The sequence below is a fragment of the Zalophus californianus genome, chromosome 4 (assembly GCF_009762305.2).
Source record: "Zalophus californianus isolate mZalCal1 chromosome 4, mZalCal1.pri.v2, whole genome shotgun sequence".
Classification (NCBI taxonomy): Eukaryota; Metazoa; Chordata; class Mammalia; order Carnivora; family Otariidae; genus Zalophus; species Zalophus californianus.
In genome coordinates this window covers 33,243,013-33,261,976 of record NC_045598.1, presented here as the reverse complement: position 1 = coordinate 33,261,976, position 18,964 = coordinate 33,243,013, and the positions used below count along the sequence as shown (strand labels likewise).

Below are 18,964 nucleotides of genomic sequence, written 5' to 3'. Positions count from 1 at the left end.
GCAAGATTTCAGGGTTTTTTGATGGCTAATATTCCATTGTATATACATACCACATCTTCTTTAGCGATTCATCTGTTGATGGACATCTGGGCTCTTTCCATAGTTTGGCTATTGTGGACATTGCTGCTATAAATATTGGGGTGCGGGTGCCCCTTTGGATCACTACATTTGTATCTTTGGGGTAAATCCCTAGTAGTCCAATTGCTGGGTCGTAGGGTAGCTCTATTTTCAACTTTTTGAGGAAGAGCAAAAACTATTCTAGTGGGGGGCACCTGGGTGGCTCAGTCTGTTAAGTGTCTGCCTTTGGCTCAGGTCATGATCCCAGAGTTCTAGGATCAAGCCCTGTGTCAGTCTCCCTGCTCAGAGGGGGAGTCTGCTTCTGCCTCTCCTTCTGCCCCCCACCCCCATCCAACTCATGCTCTCTTTCTCTCAAATAAATATATATTAAAAAATTATTCTAATGGTCTCTATAGCTCCAGACTCCCCTGAATGCCTAGATATTTGGGTAAAGCCATTTTAACTGAAAAAAAAAAGTGTTTAAGGAATGAGAAAAAAAAAAGTGTTTAAGGATGAGAAAGCTACTCTTTGTCACTGTAGGCACTTGAGGGCACAGTCATTCAGGCCTGTGGTGGCAGGCAATTTGCACATGTCAACGATCTGATCTTACCAGATCTTACCTCTGACACTTAAACTGGGGGAAGCCCTAACTTAAGTGAAGGGAACTAAAAACCTGTGCTCCAGGCTTTTCACAAGACACCTCATTTGATTTTTTTAAAAAAGATTTTATTTTTATTTATTTGACAGAGACAGAGAATGCGAGAGAGAGAACACAAGCAGGGGGAGTGGGAGAGGGAGAGGCAGGCTTCCCGCCGAGCAGGGAGCCCGATGCGGGGCTCGATCCCAGGACCCTGGGATCATGACCTGAGCTGAAGGCAGACGCTTAATGACTGAGCCACCCAGGCGCCCCGGGATATTGATTTTTTAATTGAAAAAAATTAAATTAAATTTTATTATTTTTAAAATTGAGGAATAATTGGGGCGCCTGGGTGGCTCAGTTGGTTGAGTGTCTGACTTCTTGGTTTCAGCTGAGGTCATGATATCAGGGTCATGAGATCAAGCCCCATGTTGGGCTCTGCTCAGTACAGAGTCTGCTCGAGATTCTCTCTGTCCCTCTCCCTCTGCCCCTCCTGCTTGGGCTCACTCTCTCTTTCTCTCTCATAAATAAATGAACAAATAAATAGATAAAATCTTTAAAAAGAATAAATTGAGATATAATTGACATAAAACATTATATTAGTTTTAGGTACATAACATGATGATTTGATATTTGTATATATTGCAAAATGATCATACCACAGTCTAACTAACATCTGTCACCATACATAGAATTTTTTTTCTTGTGATGAGAACTTTTAAGATTTACTCTCTTAGCAACTTTCAAAGATGCAATACAATGTTATTAACTACAGTCACCATGCTAAAAATTACATCCACATGATTTATTTTATTTTTTAAATTTTTTATTGTTATGTTAATCACCATACATTACATCATTAGTTCTATTTTTTTAAAAAGATTTTATTTATTTATTTGAGACAGAGAAAATGAGAGAGAGAGAGAGAGAGAGAGCACATTAGGGGAGGGGTCAGAGGGAGAAGCAGACTCCCTGCCGAGCAGGGAGCCCGATGCGGGACTCGATCCAGGGACTCCAGGATCATGACCTGAGCCAAAGGCAGTCGCTTAACCAACTGAGCCACCCAGGCGCCCTGTATCATTAGTTCTTGATGTAGTGTCCCATGATTCATTGTTTGTGCATAACACCCAGTGCTCCACGCAGAATGTGCCCTCTTTTTTTTTTTTTTTTTTACAACCAACACATCTTTTATTTACTTGATTGAAAGTCTAGTGGTACATATGAGGTTTAATCGAGTTGCTCTCCATTTTATTCACACTGACTCCACGGAGTTGTATTTTCAAGCATGATTCCGCTCAACTGCTGCTCTTGCTGGGGCTTTGTTTTCTTTCAGGGTCAAGGTGGGTACTTTCATACAAAATCTTATTTTTAATCCCATCTCTGGCAATTCTTTCCTGGATTCTTAGCTTTGCATAATTATACCTACAATGGAACCAGCATCCTAAAGTCACCAGGATAAATCCTCCTACTCCAATGTCACATGATCTTCTAATCCTACTAGTTAACAAAAAATGTCCAAGGCCAGCCACAACAGATCCTAATGAACCATACAATATTGAATCCCGTGCACAGGGAATGTTTTCAACATCTAAAATTCCGAGGAGCTTAAAGGGCTTCCCCTTGGCGGGCTCGCCGGGCTCCAGTGTGGAGGCCATGGGATCTGGTGGGTGCCTCAGAATGTGCCCTCTTTAATACCCATCACCAGGCTAACCCATCCCCCTACCCTCCTCCCCTCTAGAACCCTCAGTTTGTTTTTCAGAGTCCATCGTCTCTCATGGTTTGTCTCCCCCTCCAACTTACTCCCCTTCATTCTTCCCCTCCTGCTATCTTCTTCTTTTTCTTTTTTCTTAACATATGTTGCATTATTTGTTTCAGAAGGACAGATCTGTGATTCAACATTCTTGCACAATTCACAACGCTCACCATAGCACATACCCTACCCAATGTCTATCACCCAGCCACCCCCTCCCTCCCACCCCCACCACTCCAGCAACCCTCAGTCCCTCAGTTTGTTTCCTGAGATTAAGAATTCCTCATATCAGTGAGGTCATATGATACATGTCTTTCTCTGATTGACTTATTTCACTCAGCATAACACCCTCCAGTTCCATCCACGTCGTTGCAAATGGCAAGATCTCATTCCTTTTGATGACTGCATAATATTCCATTGTGAATATATACCACATCTTCTTTATCCATTCATCTGTCGATGGACATCTTGGCTCTTTCCACAGTCTGGCTATTGTGGACACTGCTGCTATAAACATCGGGGTGCACGTACCCCTTCGGATCCCTACATTTGTATCTTTGTGGTAAATACCCAGTAGTGCAATTGCTGGATCGTATGGTAGCTCTATTTTCAACTGTTTGAGGAACCTCCATACTGTTTTCCAGAGTGGCTGCACCAGCTTGCATTCCCACCAACAGTGTAGGAGGGTTCCCCTTTCTCCGCATCCCCGCCAACATCTGTCATTTCCCGACTTGTTAATTTTAGCCAGTCTGACTGGTGTGAGGTGGTATCTCATTGAGGTTTTGATTTGGATTTCCCTGATGCCGAGCGATGTTGAGCACTTTTTCATGTGTCTGTTAGCCATTTGGATGTCTTCTTTGGAAAAATGTCTGTTCATGTCTTCTGCCCACTTCTTGATTGGATTATTTGTTCTTTGGGTGTTGAGTTTGATAAGTTCTTTATAGATTTTGGATACTAGCCCTTTATCTGATATGTCATTTGCAAATATTTTCTCCCATTCTGTCGGTTGTCTTTTGGTTTTGTGGACTGTTTCTTTTGCTGTGCAAAAGCTTTTTATCTTGATGAAATCCCAATAGTTCATTTTTGCCCTGGCTTCCCTTGCCTTTGGCGATGTTTCTAGGAAGAAGTTGCTGTGGCTGAGGTCGAAGAGGTTGCTACCTGTGTTCTCCTTTAGGATTTTGATGGACTCCTGTCTCACGTTTAGGTCTTTCAACCATTTGGAGTCTATTTTTGTGCGTGGTGTAAGGAAATGGTCCAGTTTCATTCTTCTGCATGTGGCTGTCCAATTTTCGCAACACCATTTGTTGAAGAGACCGTCTTTTTTCCATTGGACATTCTTTCCTGCTTTGTCAAAGATTAGTTGACCATAGAGTTGAGGGTCCATTTCTGGGCTCTCGATTCTGTTCCACTGATCTATGTGTCTGTTTTTGTGCCAGTACCATACTGTCTTGATGATGACAGCTTTGTAATAGAGCTGGAAGTCCGGAATTGTGATGCCGCCAGCTTTGCTTTTCTTTTTCAATATTCCTCTGGCTATTCGGGGTCTCTTCTGGTTCCATACAAATTTTAGGATTATTTGTTCCATTTCTTTGAAAAAGGTGGATGGTATTTTGATGGGGATTGCATTGAATGTGTAGATTGCTCTAGGTAGCATTGACATCTTCACAATGTTGGTTCTTCCAATCCACGAGCATGGGACGTTTTTCCATTTCTTTGTGTCTTCTTCAATTTCTTTCATGAGTATTTTATAGTTTTCTGAGTACAGATCCTTTGCCTCTTTGGTTAGATTTATTCCTAGGTATCTTATGGTTTTGGGTGCAATTGTAACTGGGATCGACTCCTTGATTTGTCTCTCTTCTGTCTTGTTGTTGGTGTATAGGAAATGCCACTGATTTCTGTGCATTGATTTTATATCCTGCCACTTTACTGAATTCCTGTATGAGTTCTAGCAGTTTTGGGGTGGAGTCTTTTGGGTTTTCCACATACAGTATCATATCATCTGCAAAGAGTGAGAGTTTGACTTCCTCTTTGCCGATTTGGATGCCTTTGATTTCTTTTTGTTGTCTAATTGCTGTGGCTAGGACTTCTAATACTATGTTGAATAGCAGTGGTGATAGTGGACATCCCTGCTGCATTCCTGATCTTAGGGGAAAAGCTCTCAGCTTTTCCCCATTGAGAATGATATTGGCTGTAGGTTTTTCATAGATGGCTTTTATGATATTGAGGTATGTACTCTCTATCCCTATACTCTGAAAAGTTTTGATCAAGAAAGGATGCTGTACTTTGTCAAATGCTTTTTCTGCATCTATTGAGAGGCTCATATGGTTCTTGTTCTTTCTTTTGTTAATGCGTTGTATCACATTGATTGATTTGTGGATGTTGAACCAACCTTGCAGCCCAGGGATAAATCCCACTTGGTCATGGTGAATAATCCTTTTAATGTACTGTTGGATCCTATTGCTAGTATTTTGGTGAGAATTTTGGCATCCATGTTCATCAAGGATATTGGTCTGTAATTCTCCTTTTTGATGGGGTCTTTGTCTGGTTTTGGGATCAAGGTAATGGTGGCCTCATAAAATGAGTTTGGAAGTTTGCCTTCCATTTCTATTTTTTGGAACAGCTTCAGGAGAATAGGTATTAATTCTTCTTTAAATGTTTGGTAGAATTCCCCTGGGAAGCCATCTGGCCCTGGGCTTTTGTTTGTTGGGAGATTTTTGGTGACTGCTTCAATTTCCTTAGTGGTTATAGGTCTATTCAGGTTTTCTATTTCTTCCTGGTTCAATTTTGGTAGTTGATACATCTCTAGGAATGCATCCATTTCTTCCAGGTTATCTAATTTGCTGGTATAGAGTTGCTCATAATATGTTCTTATAATTGTTTGTATTTCTTTGGTGTTGGTTGTGATCTCTCCGCTTTCATTCATGATTTTGTTGATTTGGGTCATTTCTCTTTTCTTTTTGATACGTCTGGCCAGGGGTTTATCAATCTTGTGAATTCTTTCAAAGAACCAGCTCCTAGTTTCGTTGATCTGTTCTACTGTTCTTTTGGTTTCTAGTTCATTGATTTCTGCTCTGATCTTTATTATTTCTCTTCTTCTGCTGGGTTTAGGCTTTATTTGCTGTTTTTTCTCTAGCTCCTTTAGGTGTAGGGTTATAGGTTGTGTATTTGAGAACTTTCTTGTTTCTTGAGAAAGGCTTGTATTGCTATATACTTTCCTCTCAGGACTGCCTTTGCTGTATCCCAAAGATTTTGAACAGTTGTGTTTTCATTTTCATTGGTTTCCATGAATTTTTTTAATTCTTCTTTAATTTCCTGGTTGACCCATTCATTCTTTAGTAGGATGCTCTTTAGCCTCCATGTATTTGAGTTCTTTCCGACTTTCCTCTTGTGATTGAGTTCTAGTTTCAAAGCATTATGGTCTGAAAATATGCAGGGAATAATCCCAATCTTTTGGTACCGGTTGAGACCTGATTTGTGACCTAGGATGTGATCAATTCTGGAGAATGTTCCATGGGCACTAGAGAAGAATGTGTATTCCGTTGCTTTGGGATGGAATGTTCTGAATATGTCTGTGAAGTCCATTTGGTCCAGTGTGTCATTTAAAGTCTTTATTTCCTTGTTGATCTTTTGCTTAGATGATCTGTCCATTTCAGTCAGGGGGGTGTTAAAGTCTCCCACTATTATTGTATTGTTGTCAATGTGTTTCTTTGCGTTTTTATTAATTGCCTTATATAATTGGCTGCTCCCATGTTAGGGGCATAGATATTTACAATTGTTAGATCTTCTTGTTGCATAGACCCTTTAAGTAGGATATAGTGTCCTTCTTCATCTCTTATTACAGTCTTTGCTTTAAAATCTAATTTGTCTGATATAAGGATTGCCACCCCATCTTTCTTTTGGTGTCCATTAGCATGGTAAATGGTTTTCCACCCCCTCACTTTCAATCTGGGGGTGTCTTTGGGTCTAAAATGAGTCTCTTGCAGACAGCATATTGATGGGTCTTGTTTTTTAATCCAATCTGATAGCCTGTGTCTTTTGATTGGGCATTTAGCCCATTTACATTCAGGGTAACTATCGAAAGGTATGAATTTAGTGCCATTCTATTGCCTGTAAGGTGACTGTTACTGTATATTGTCTGTGTTCCTTTCTGATCTGTGCTGCTTTTAGGCTCTCTCTTTGCTTAGAGGACCCCTTTCAATATTTCTTGGGGGGCTGGTTTCGTGTTTGCAAATTCCTTTAGTTTTTGTTTGTCCTGGAAGATTTTTATCTCTCTTTCTATTTTCAGTGACAGCCTAGCTGGATATAGTATTCTTGGCTGCATATTTTTCTCGTTTAGTGCTCTGAAGATATCATGCCAGTCCTTTCTGGCCTGCCAGGTCTCTGTGGATAGGTCTGTTGCCAGTGTAATGTTTCTACCATTGTAGGTTACATCTCTCTTCTCCCCAGCTGCTTTCAGGATTTTCTCTTTGTCTCTGAGACTCATAAGTTTTACTATTAGATGTCGGGGTGTTGACCTATTTTTATTGATTTTGAGAGGAGTTCTCTGTGCCTCCTGGATTTTGATGCCTGTTTCCTTCCTCACATTAGGGAAGTTCTCTGCTATTATTTGCTCCAACATACCTTCTGCCCCTCTCTCTCTTTCTTCTTCTTCTGGGATCCCAATTATTCTAATGTTGTTTCGTCTTATCGTATCACTTATCTCTCGAATTCTGCCCTTGTGATCCTGTAGTTGTTTCTCTCTCTTTTTCTCAGCCTTTTTATTTTCCATCATTTGGTCTTCTATATCACTGATTCTCTCTTCTGCCTCATTTATCCTAGCAGTTAGTGCCCCCATTTTTGATTGTACCTCATTAATAGCCTTTTTGATTTCGACTTGGTTAGATTTTAGTTCTTTTATTTCTCCAGAAAGGGTGTCTCTAATAACTTCCACACTTTTTTCAAGCCCAGCTAGTATCTTTAAAGTCATGATTCTGAACTCCAGGTCCGACATCATACTAATGTCCGTATTGAGTAGGTCCCTGGCTGACGGTACTATCTCTTGTTCTTTTTGCTGAGGTGATTTTTTTCGTCTTGTCATTTTGTCCAGAGGAGAATAGATGAATGAGAGAACAAAATGCTAACAGGTTAACCATGTCCTCAGCAAATATACTCTATACAAATCAGAAAAGACCTGAAACCAGGGGAAAAGAAAGGGAAAGAAAGAAAAAAGAAAGAGAAAGGAAAGAAAGAAAAAAAACCAAAAGAAAAAGATAAAAACAAAAACAGAACAATACAAAAAACCCCGAATATGATCAAATATGATCAGGCTAGTGCATAGATCAGTGCCACACACTAGATTTTGGGCGTATTTTGGTCTGTTAGAAGAAAGTGCCTCCTAAAATTTTAAAGGAAGAAAGACATATATGTACAAAATAAGGGTTGATACAATGAAGGGATGGAAGATGATTGTAAAGATGAAAATTATAAAAGATTTTATAAAAGGAATTGATACGATAAGAAGTTGTTTGAAAAAAGAAAGAAGAAGATTAAAAAAAAAAAGGGAGAGAATGTGATCAGGCAGGAGACTACATCAAAGCCATACACTAGTGATTTAGGGTATATTTTGATCTGTTAGAAGAAACTGTATCTCAACATTTTCAAGAGAGAACAACTTATATGTATATACCAAAAATAAGGGTAACTACTATGAAGGGATAAAAATATGACTCTAAAAATGAAAAATAAAAAAAATTTTTTAAAAAAAGGGATTGATAAGATGTTGGTTGAAAAAGGGAAAAAGAAAAATAAAAAAAAAGTTTTAAAAAATTAACTTTGAAAAACTAATGAATCATGGTAAAAAAAAGCCATGAATTCTATGTGCAGTATTCCCCTAGCGCTGGAGTTCTCCCGTTCTCCTTGATCGGTAAACTTGGTCTTGGCTTGCTGGCTGTTCGTGCTGATCTTCTGGGGGAGGGGCCTGTTTCTGTGGTTCCCAAATGTCTTTGCCGGAGGCGGAATTGCCCCGCCCTTGTCAGTCCGGGCTAAGTAATCTGCTCAAGTTTGCTCTCCGGTGCTTTTGTTCCCTGCAAGCTCTCGGTACAGCTTTGGAGGACCAGAGTGAAAATGGTGGCCTCCCAATCTCCACCTGGAGGAGCTGAGAACTCGGGGTCCCGCTCCTCAGTGCGCCCCCAGAGAAAAGCAGTCACTCCTGTGTCCCCGGTCTCCGGCCGCACTCCGTGCTCACCCGGCCTGTGACCGAGCGTTTCTATCTCTGGCACCCGACCCCGTGTGGAGTCTCGAAACCCAGCAGATCCTTGTGCGCTCCTGCACCGCTCCTCCTGGGGGAGGGAGGGGAGTCTCCCCGGCTCTGCCACTTGTTGGGTCCCTGCTGGAGGAGCAGTGGCCCGACTGGGCCGCAGATCACAGTTTATGGCAACCCCGAGCTGAGAGCCCGCGCCTCGGCTCCGTCTCTGCAGCCGGCTTCCCCGCTCCGATACCTGGGAGCTCTGCTGCACTCAGGAACCCCCGGTCTTTCTGTGACCCTGAGGGTCCTGAGACCACACTGTCCTGCGAGGGTTCCACCCCCCGCTTAGCCACTGGAGCGACGTCCCTCAGCGGAGCCGGCTTCTAAAAGTTCCGATTTTGTGCTCCGCGGCTCTATCACTTGCCAGAAGTGGCCAAGGGAGGCCCCCCTTCCCTGCCGTCTCTCCTCCAGAATATCGCCTCGGATTCACTTCTCCGCACGTCCTACCTTCCAGAAAGTGGTCGCTTCTCTGTTCAGAGAGTTGTTGCTACTCTCTTCTTCGGTCTCCTGTTGAGTTCATAGGTGTTCAGAATGGTTTGATCCCTATTCAGCTGAATTCCTGAGACCAGACGAAATCCAGGCCTCCTACTCCTCTGCCACCTTGCTCCGCACCCCCCGATTTATTTATTTTAAAACTGAAAGTTTATACCTCCTGATCTTATAGGAAAAGCTTTCAGCTTTTCAGGACTGAATATGATAAGAGCTGTAGGTAGGCCTACGTTTCAGGTCTTATATTTTGAGTTTTTGTGTATGGTATAACATAGTGGTCCAGTTTCATTCCTTTGCATGTAGCCACCCAGTTTCCCCAACGCTATTTATTGGAGAGACTGTCCCTTCCCCACTGTATATTCTTAGCTTCTTTGTCATAAAGTAATTGACCATGTATGTATGGGTTTGATATTTTGTTTTATACAAGAACTAGGAACCAGATGGGAGGGAAGAAGCAAAGCAGACTTATCTAGACACTAATTCTAGTCAAACTGTGATGGAAGAGCTACTCCAAGGGAGTCTTCTGGTCTTGTAAATTATGTCTTACACCTAAATGTGTTTTTGCAAGACTCTTCCATTTTTCAAAATAGTGCCCCTCTCTCTCCTATTTGCTGATTGTACATAAAAGAATCATTTTGCATGCTTTCCCTTAGAAGATTAACTTAGCTGTTAGCCAGATACCCGGCTGAGAAGTTTGGATTCCTGGAGGCCGGAGACATGCATACCAGGCTAGATACAGCTTGTCAGTGTATTTGGCAGTGACTGACTGCTGGGGTTGTCCCCAGTCCATTTTCTCCTTCTTCTGTCATTAGAGATCCCCGGATTTTCAGCTGGGCACTTGGTTGCCCATAAAATGAACTATACTTCCTGACTTTCCTTCCAGCTAGATGGAATGGACCATGTGAGTAAGTTCTGGCCAATAGGACATGAGTGGAAGTAGTGCGTCCTAAAGGCAAATGGAATGTCCTTGCTTTCCCCTCTTCCTTTTTGTTGCCTTAAATGTGGATAAGGGCAACACATTAAAGATGCTGGAGCAACGAGATAAAGGAATCTAGACTCCTGTTACACTGATCCACCATACCCATCCTGGACTGCTTATGTCTGCTCTGTCAGGTAGGAGAGAAACCTTTTCCTTTCAAAAGACACTATTATTCAGGGTTTCTGCTCCAGCAACTCAACTGACATCCTAATTAACAGGGTTGGTCTAAATACCTGGGTTCATAAAACTGCCTCAGGCCTGTTCAGTTCTGGGACCCTTGCAGTACCCACTACATAATAGGAGGTACATATTTTTGGAGAAATGTGTTCATGATTACAACTGCTGTGACTTAGATTCTTTACAGGGAGATGTTTACATCTTATAAATGTTCTTATTTCCTTTTTTACTAGAAGTAGCTTGGCAGAAGATATCACTGGGTTTCAGCATCCTCTGGTCCATAGCTTCAGAGGTGTAACATCTAGCAGTGTACAAACGACCTCCCTGTCGTCCTCTGGGTTTCTCAACTGTTCACAGTTACTCTGATGTTTTGATATCATTTGAAACACAACATGTATTTCTGGGATTTATTTTACCCATTCTGCCCTAGGATATTAAAACCCAAATCTTAGTGGCTTTCTCTCTTATTCTGCCATTTGAACTATTAAGAAATTAATTTTTTAAAAGATGTGTTTATTTATTTGAGGCGGGGAGAGGCAAAAAGAGTGGGAGAGAGAGTCTTAAGCAGACACCCTGCTGAGCATGGAGCCCCATATGGGGCTTGATCTCAGAACCCTGAGATAACGACCTGAGCCGAAACCGAGAGTCAGACGCTTCACTGACTGTGCCACCCAGGTGCCCCCAAATTAATTTATTTTTATTTTTTTATTTTTATTTTTTTAAAGATTTTATTTATCTATGAGAGAGAAAGAATGAGAGAGAGAGAGCACAGGAGAGGGGGGAGGGTCAGAGGGAGAAGCAGACTTGCTGCCGAGCAGGGAGCCCGATGCGGGACTCGATCCAGGGACTCCAGGATCATGACCTGAGCCGAAGGCAGTAGCTTAACCAACTGAGCCACCCAGGCACCCATTAATTTATTTTTAAAAGTGAGATGATAAGCTATAGAAAATTTGGGAAGAAAACCCAAATCCCAATATGATCAGTATTAAAATGGTGTTGTATTTTGTCTTTTTATAAATATCTTTTGTTTAGACATTGCCTACATTAAAATTTCAGTCTTACGCTCTTTCCATTTATTATATTGTAAGCATTTCCCTGTGCCACTACCTAGTCTTCAGGGCCCTCGTCTTTCACAGTTGCATGGGCTTCCAGAAGGGAGTATAATATGCTTGACCTAACTAGTTTCTGTTGCTGGATACTCAGACTTCTCTCTGTAGTGGTACACACGGTTGGAAAAGTATGTTGATGCAGTACATTTGGTGAGGGCTTGGAGTCTCACCATTGCTGGCTGGCTAGTTGGTACACCTCTGGTTTGGTCAGAAGCTCAGTAGGCCAACTTGTCTGAAGAACATGTGGATTTTCTAAGTTTATTTTTGGCTTTATTAACTACTAGATCTATGAGGCAGCACGATATTCATGTTCTAAAATTTAGGGACTTTTTTTTTTGCTTATGTTTAAGCAAAACCAGATAGATTTTTCTATTACTTTTCTTTCAAAAAGGAAGGAGTTTGTTCCTCTGGAAGAGTGGTCGGGAAAACGTGGAAAAAACAAGCATTGTCTGTAAAGGTCAGTGCTGGGATTGGGGGAATGAAAACAAAAACGAACCTAGAGTTTTGACAATTCCTTCCATTTTATTTCCTAAAGCTGTGTTTTTAACATTGGATGGCACATCAAAATCACATGGGGAAACTTTTATAAAAACATTGATCCCTAAGTCCTATCCCCATAGATTCTGATCTAACTAACCTATGTTGGGGCCCAGGCACATGCAGCTAGGGTTACAACCATTGTCCTAAAGGCAATGGGCAAATAATGTGGAAAAATATTCAGCCTCACTAGCCATCAAAGAAATTTAAAATAAAATGACAAATATTTATGATTATAAGTGAGCATTAAAAATCATAGAATATGTTGAGCAAAAGAAGTCAGACACAAATTACACGCGGTAAGATTCCATTTAAATGAAATTCTAGAAGAGAACAGAGATCAGAAGAGTGGATGTCTGGGAGGAGATGGGGGACACAGGAGATACAGATTAACTGCAAAAAGTCCAGATAGAACCTTAAGGGATAATGGAAATGTTCTGGATCTCGAATGGGGTAGTGGTTATGTGGGTGCATACGTTTGCCAAACGTAAGACTGTACATATAAAAATCTGTGCACTTATTATATGCCAATTATACTTCAATTAAAACAAAGAATATTGGGGAAAATTTCATCAGAACCCTCCCCCTAAAAGCAGCACCCAATGCTAATGAGGATGTGGTGTAATTGCTACTCTTATATAATGATGGCAGAAAATTTAGGTGGGATGCTTCTGAATGTTTGTCAATACATTTTAAGATCCAGAGTTCCAGCTTTTTGCTACTCTCCTCTTTGATCTCCTGTTGAGTTCGTAGGTGTTCAGAATGGTTTGATCCCTATTCAGCTGAATTCCTGAGACCAGACGAAATCTAGGTCTCCTACTCCTCCGCCATCTTGCTCCGCCCCCCGAGTTCCAGCTTTTTGACCAGTAATTCCACTCCTGGGAATTTATTCTATAAAAATAATGTTTTAAACAATAAGTATATATATGTATATACTTATATATGCACACACAAATCAAAATACTTTTTTTCTGTGTTATTCTGAGTAAAAATATCATTCATAGAACCAGTGAGTAATTTTTAACTCAATTAGGACTGTGCTGTGAGGGTTGATTCCAGCAGGCCTAGAATTGACCTGAGCTGTTTTGCTAAAGTTCTTGCTTGGCACTGACCACTGGTCAAAAAATGAAATATGCTGATTAGAGCCACATTGCTTTGTAATCACAGGGCCGAGGAATCTGATGGCAGTTGGCACCAGGCTTGTCAGCACTGTTTACTGATAACAGTGAGGCTGATGATTTGTACTTGGTCTCAGCGAGACCTCAAGAAGGCTCTGCTGTCGAGGCTGGTTACATAGCAGAAATATGCTCCCATGACCAGGAGAATATAAAAAAACAAATCTCAGCTGAAACTCCATGTGGGGATCCCTGGTGGTGAGGTGTTCGGTGCACACATTGGTGGTTCCGGACCTGAGAGAGGAGGTGCATCCCAGCATGGCCCTGACGTAGGGAGCACCATGGGGGCCCCTGCCAGACCTCTCGGGGACTGTCTGCTGTGAGGCTGCTGTGGAAGGCAATGCATGTCCTGACTCTAATTCTGTTGTGCTACCGTATCTTTCTCCTGCAATGTGCTGTACCTTTCGAAGCACTGTCACTGGGTTCTGTTAGTCATCTTTAGCAATCAGATTCTGTTTAACTGCTGCTATTAGTGCAAGGGCACATCAGCTTTACGAAATATTATGTTCTACAAAAGTAAGCAAATTAAAGGCTGTAGCAACAAAATACAATGCTTACGAGACAGCATTAAGAGGAAGAGAATATAAAATGTTATCCAAGCTATGATAGTAAAATCATAAGACTGTGTTTATTGACAGAGAGACTAAGAGTGAACACAGGAAGGATTCTGGGTAAGCAATGTGTATACACATTAGATTCGGTATTGATGCACTTGGCAGGCACTGTGGCATTTTATATGCTGTGGATCTAGCACTTCATTCTTTCAACCTCTTCTAATACCAAGGTAAGATGTGGGAAGAGCACTATATAGGTTATTAGAGAACTGAGTTCTAGCCTTAGATTTGTAAGCAGCATGAACTGAACCATACATACTCCCTGGACATGGTTTCTATACTTCTCAGTAATATGATGATCAAAGCAAGATAAGGAATACCAATGACTCTGAAAAATACTCTATACAGCAGTAAACAATGGTTTTTAAATCATTATCATTAATACCATCAACATAGTTGGTGAGTAAGAATACAAAAGAATAAGAAATTTCAGCCTAATAGAAGGAATAGAGCAGAAGACTACAGAGCTGAGAGCAGAGAGGTGGATCATGGAAAAAGAACTAAAAATAAATAGATATAATAATAGCTGTGTGCTAGACATTGTTCTAAGTAAGTGCTTTATGTATTATTTATTCATTTAAATCTCACAACAACTTTATGAGATAAGTACTGTTATTTTGTCCATTTTAAAGATGAGGGATCTCAGGCACAGAGAGGTTACATAACTTATCCAAGGTCACACAGCTAGTTTCTAGGAGAACCAGGATTTGTACCCAGGCAATATGGCTCCAGAGTCCATACTCTGAACTACTATGCTACATTCCAGAAAGGAGGAGAGCGGGAGGAATCTGGTGGAATGATGAGCAGGGAATGGAAGAAAGAGCAGGAAGTTCAGCAACACATTGTTTATTGAGCACCTACTAGATACTGGAGACTATGGATAAAAAGATGCATAAGACCATGGCCCATGCCCTTGAGAAGCCTACACTCTGGTGAGGAAGACAGGTAGTGAATCACATTATTTCAAAATAATGTGGCAAGTTCTGAAATAAATACAAAGAGGCATGTACCAAGGGCTATGAGGATACAAAGAATGAGCACTTCAGGGGCACCTGGGTGGCTCAGTCATTAAGCGTCTCCCTTTGGCTCAGGTCATGATCCCAGGGTCCTAGGATTGAGCCTTGCATCAGGCTCCCTGCTCAGTGGGGAGCCTGCTTCTCCCTCTCCCACTCCCCCTGCTTGTGTTCTCTCTCGCGCTATGTCTCTCTCTGTCAAATAAATAAATAAAATCTTAAAAAAAAAAAAAAAAAGAATGAGCACTTCGCCCAGCCCAGGCTTCTTGTAGAAGGTGACTCCTAGTCTAAGAATTATGAGTTGAAATGAGGAGTGAAACAGGGAGAGGGTGGTCCGGACTGAGCAAAGTGTGTGAGGGGAGAAGAGCACAAAGGCAAATGAAAAGGGTGTATTTGGGGAAAAGCATGAAATCCCTATCGAGAGGGAACTTGTTTTTGTTTACCTCACATGGGCATCAAGCTGGTTCAAAAATTGCCCATATTCTTCACAGAGCGCTTTCTTTTCTTGCTGCAATGCAGATACATTTTCTGATAATTCTTGGTTGCTTTTGAGATGCTGAAAAACATTTTTTTTAAATGAGACTATTCTGTGCTGCGAGGTTAGAAGTCTGAAAACTACATTTCCCAGATTCTTGACAGCAGAGTTCTAGCAAATGAGAGGCACTTGCACACAGTTTGGAAGGCACTGGGGGTGGGGGAAGAGCTGTCCTTCTCTAGCACTAGCAGGGAGGTGACCAGGCAGACAGCAGATGAGACATTTGCAGGGGCTTCAGGGAGTGTTCCTGCAAATCTCCCACTCTGGGTGGGTTTCCCTGGGATTTCTAAACTTCTAAAGTTACCAAAAGCAGGTCACAGTTTTTTCTGATGTTCTCCTCACCCCAGCATCTCCCTTCCAACAGTTTGTAAGCATGTTATTCCCTGTGTTAAATCCTTCCTTGCTTGAGATACCTAGAGTAGATTTTGCTTTTCCGATAAACTTAAGGGGTAAAATGCTAGGCACTCAATAACTATTAGCTATGACTCGGGTCTATGGGAACAGGAAAACTGAGAAGTGCATCTACTTCCTTTCTTACCTCTTCCGATTTTCTTTTTTCATCTTCCAGTTGTTTAAGTTGGGCCTCCTGTTGCTGGATTCTGGATTATTGCTGAGAACTGGTTATTTCCAGTTGATTCCCTTTATCTTGTAAGAGTCTCACTTGCTTTTGTAGCTCCTTTACATTCTGATCCAGGAGTTTCCTGAGGGCAATTAATGTACATTAAGTCACACTGGATTTATGAAATTCTTTGACCTAAAATTGTTATAGCACCACAAGGGATTTTACTGGTTCAATGAGGTAGGATATGTGTCCATAAAATAAAGAGGCCAACACAGGGGACCTCCTTTATGACAGATGCTTTGCTTAGTTCTCTTTCTCACTCAGCAAAACAACCCTACAAAGAGGAAATAACTCCCCTTATTTCACAAAGGAAGCCTACAGAGAGGTTTCATTAACCTGCTAGGACAAGATGAATGTAGGGCTCTAATCCCGAATCCTCTATTCTTTCTCCTCGTCCTCACTGCTTTACAAGTTGAGTCCCTTGATCTTCTTGGTTCAATACAGGGTTGTCAGTTACAAACACTGTTAATACTAATGCACACATGTTAACGCTGCATGAGCTGAATCATAAATGAGCCTGTGTTTGAGGAGGAAGTTCACCCTTTTACAGAAGGGCCATAAATACTTAACTCCTTCAGAGGGAATCTCATCAGACTACAGTTTGTGGAAGAGTTTCTGAGGATTTCCAACAAGGCTCTTTGGATTTAGGAGATTATCTAGAAGAATATGATGAGTATGATGGAGTAGCACCTACATGCTAGGTCACTACTGATATTGGACAAATGAGCTCACTTTCTCTAACTTCAGTTTTCTGAAAAACCAATGGATTACAGGGAAAGACTGATATCTGAGACATGGGCCTCATATCTCTCAACCTCCAGCACCTCCAATTCATGTCACGGTTCCTGATATAAGTGAAGGCTCTACAAGCTTACTTCCTACCATTCACATCCGCCCCTGCACCAGCCCTGCCCCCTTCACTTCTGTTTTCATTTCATTCATTATAGACCTGAGCAAGTCCTGCCTATTATTGTCTACTTCTTCTTTGGTTCCATTCTGAATTTCTGATCAAGGGGCCAGACTAAGAGATAAGGTTTGGAGCTGAAAGGGATGTCTTAAATTGCTAGAGCTAAAGAAACTTGAGTTATCAGCAATGGAATTTAGGAGTTAGAAACTGGCATTGAAACATAGCAAGTCAAAATTTAAAAAGCAATTCATGAATGTTAGAAATTAATTCCCATATTACATATAGTTTGAGCAAAGACTAACAGATAAACCAGTTATGCCAATGAATTAAATTAAGAAGGATCTCTGCTCCTCTCCATTAGACATATAGCCACATCTTCTGGTGCAGTGCCAGCCATGTCCCTGAGACGCAATGGTGAAGGTCGGAGTAAATGAATTTGGCCATATTGGGCACCTGTCCACCAGGGCTGCTTTTAACTCTGGCAAAGTGGATATTGTCGCCATCAATGGTCCCTTCATTGACCTCAACTACATGGTCTACATGTTCCACTATAATTCCATCCACGGCAAATTCCATGGCATAGTCAAGGCTGAGAACAGGAAACCTGTCATCAATGGAAAGCCCATCTCCATCTTCCAGGAGCAAGAGCTTGTCAACATCAAATGAGGTGATGCCTGTGCTGAGTATGTTGTGGAGTCCACTGGGGTCTTCACCACCATGGAGCAGGCTGGGGCTCACTTGGAGGGTGAGCTGAGAGGGTCATCATCTCTGCCCCTTCTGCTGATGTCCCCATATTTGTGATGGGCATGAACCTTGAGAAGTAAAACTCCCTCAAGATTGTCAGCAATGCCTCCTGCACCACCAACTGCTTGGCCTCTCTGGCCAAGGTCATCTGTGACAATTTTGGTATTGTAGAAGGACTCATGACCACAGTCCATGCCATCACTGTCATTCAGAAGACTGTGGACAGCCCCACTGGGAAGCTGTGGTGTGATGGCCAAGGGGCTGCCTAGAACATCATCTGCTTCTACTGGCACTGTCAAGGTTGTAGACAAGGTCATTCCTGAGCTGAATGGGAAGCTCCCTGGCATGGCCTTCTGTGTCTCCACCTCCTATATGTTAGTCATGGATCTGACCTCCCATCTGGAGAAAGCTGACAAATACAATGAGATCAAGAAGATGGTGAAGCAGGCATCACAGGGCTCCCTCCAGGGCATCCTGGGCTATACTGGAGACCAGGTTATCTCCTGTGACTTTCACAGTGACACCTCCTCTTCCACTTTTGGGGCTGGGGCTGGCATTGCTCTCAGTGACCACTTTCTCAAGCTCATTTCCTGGTATGACAATGAATTTGGCTACAGCAACTGGGTGGTGGACCTTATGGTCCACATGGCCTCTAAGGAGTAAGAGCCCCCTGGACCACCAGCCTCAGAGAAAGTAAGAAGAAGAGAGAGGACCTCAGCGGCTGGGGAGTCCTTGCCCCAGCTCATCTCCCAAAACACTGAGAATCTCCTGACTTCCACAGTTTTCATCCCAGAGCCCCTGAAGAAGGGGAGGGGCTTGGGGAGCCCTACATTGTCCTGTACCATCAATAAAGTATACTGTACCCAGCTAAAAAAAGAAATTAAGAAATCAGTAGATTGATGACTCCGTCTCCCCAACAGCCTCAACCTCTCAATCCATTCCTTACATAACAACCAGAGTGCTCTTTCTACATCACAATCTCATCATATCATAAAGTCCAAGCACTTCAATAGAGCTTGTCAACTAGCTTACCTTTCTAGCTTCATTTTCTTGCCAATTGCTCTACCCTCAAACATTTTGTTCCAGGCAAAATGAACTTTTTTCACTTCTTGAAATAACTCATCCTCTACCCTTATTTCTCCCCTGCAACTCCAACCTTTTCCTTATCTTCCTCTTCCAGGACTTTCTTCCCCTAATATTCTCTATTGAGCCATCTATCCCAAATACCTCACACTCCGCTTCAATAGCTTTCTTTGAGCAAGGCTTTCTTGAGCTCCCTAGACCAGATTAGGGGTCTCTGCTATGCACTATCACAGCATCCTAAACCTCCCTTAGT

General features: G+C 41.9%; 2 protein-coding genes and 1 pseudogene across 2 annotated transcripts in view; 1 reads left to right on the top strand and 2 right to left on the bottom strand.

Annotated features, from left to right (window-relative positions):
• Positions 1 to 18,964, bottom strand: part of CCDC30 (coiled-coil domain containing 30) — a 95,140-nt gene that overhangs the window by 16,964 nt on the left and 59,212 nt on the right. Inside the window, 2 exon segments of the mRNA XM_027581159.1 lie at positions 15,264 to 15,376; positions 15,894 to 16,056. Coding sequence (XP_027436960.1) covers positions 15,264 to 15,376; positions 15,894 to 16,056 — 276 coding nt within the window.
• On the bottom strand, positions 1,873 to 2,361 carry LOC113915306 (cytochrome c oxidase assembly protein COX20, mitochondrial-like). Its single transcript, XM_035727419.1, has one exon. The coding sequence runs from the start codon at positions 2,347 to 2,349 to the stop codon at positions 1,990 to 1,992; it is 360 nt and encodes a 119-aa protein (XP_035583312.1). The 5' UTR covers positions 2,350 to 2,361; the 3' UTR covers positions 1,873 to 1,989.
• LOC113915285 lies at positions 10,161 to 18,490 on the top strand (annotated as a pseudogene).

Coding starts and splice junctions, on each gene's coding strand:
- LOC113915306 (XM_035727419.1), bottom strand. CDS start 2,349: ATGGCCTCCACACTGGAGCCCGGCGAGCCCGCCAAGGGGAAGCCCTTT.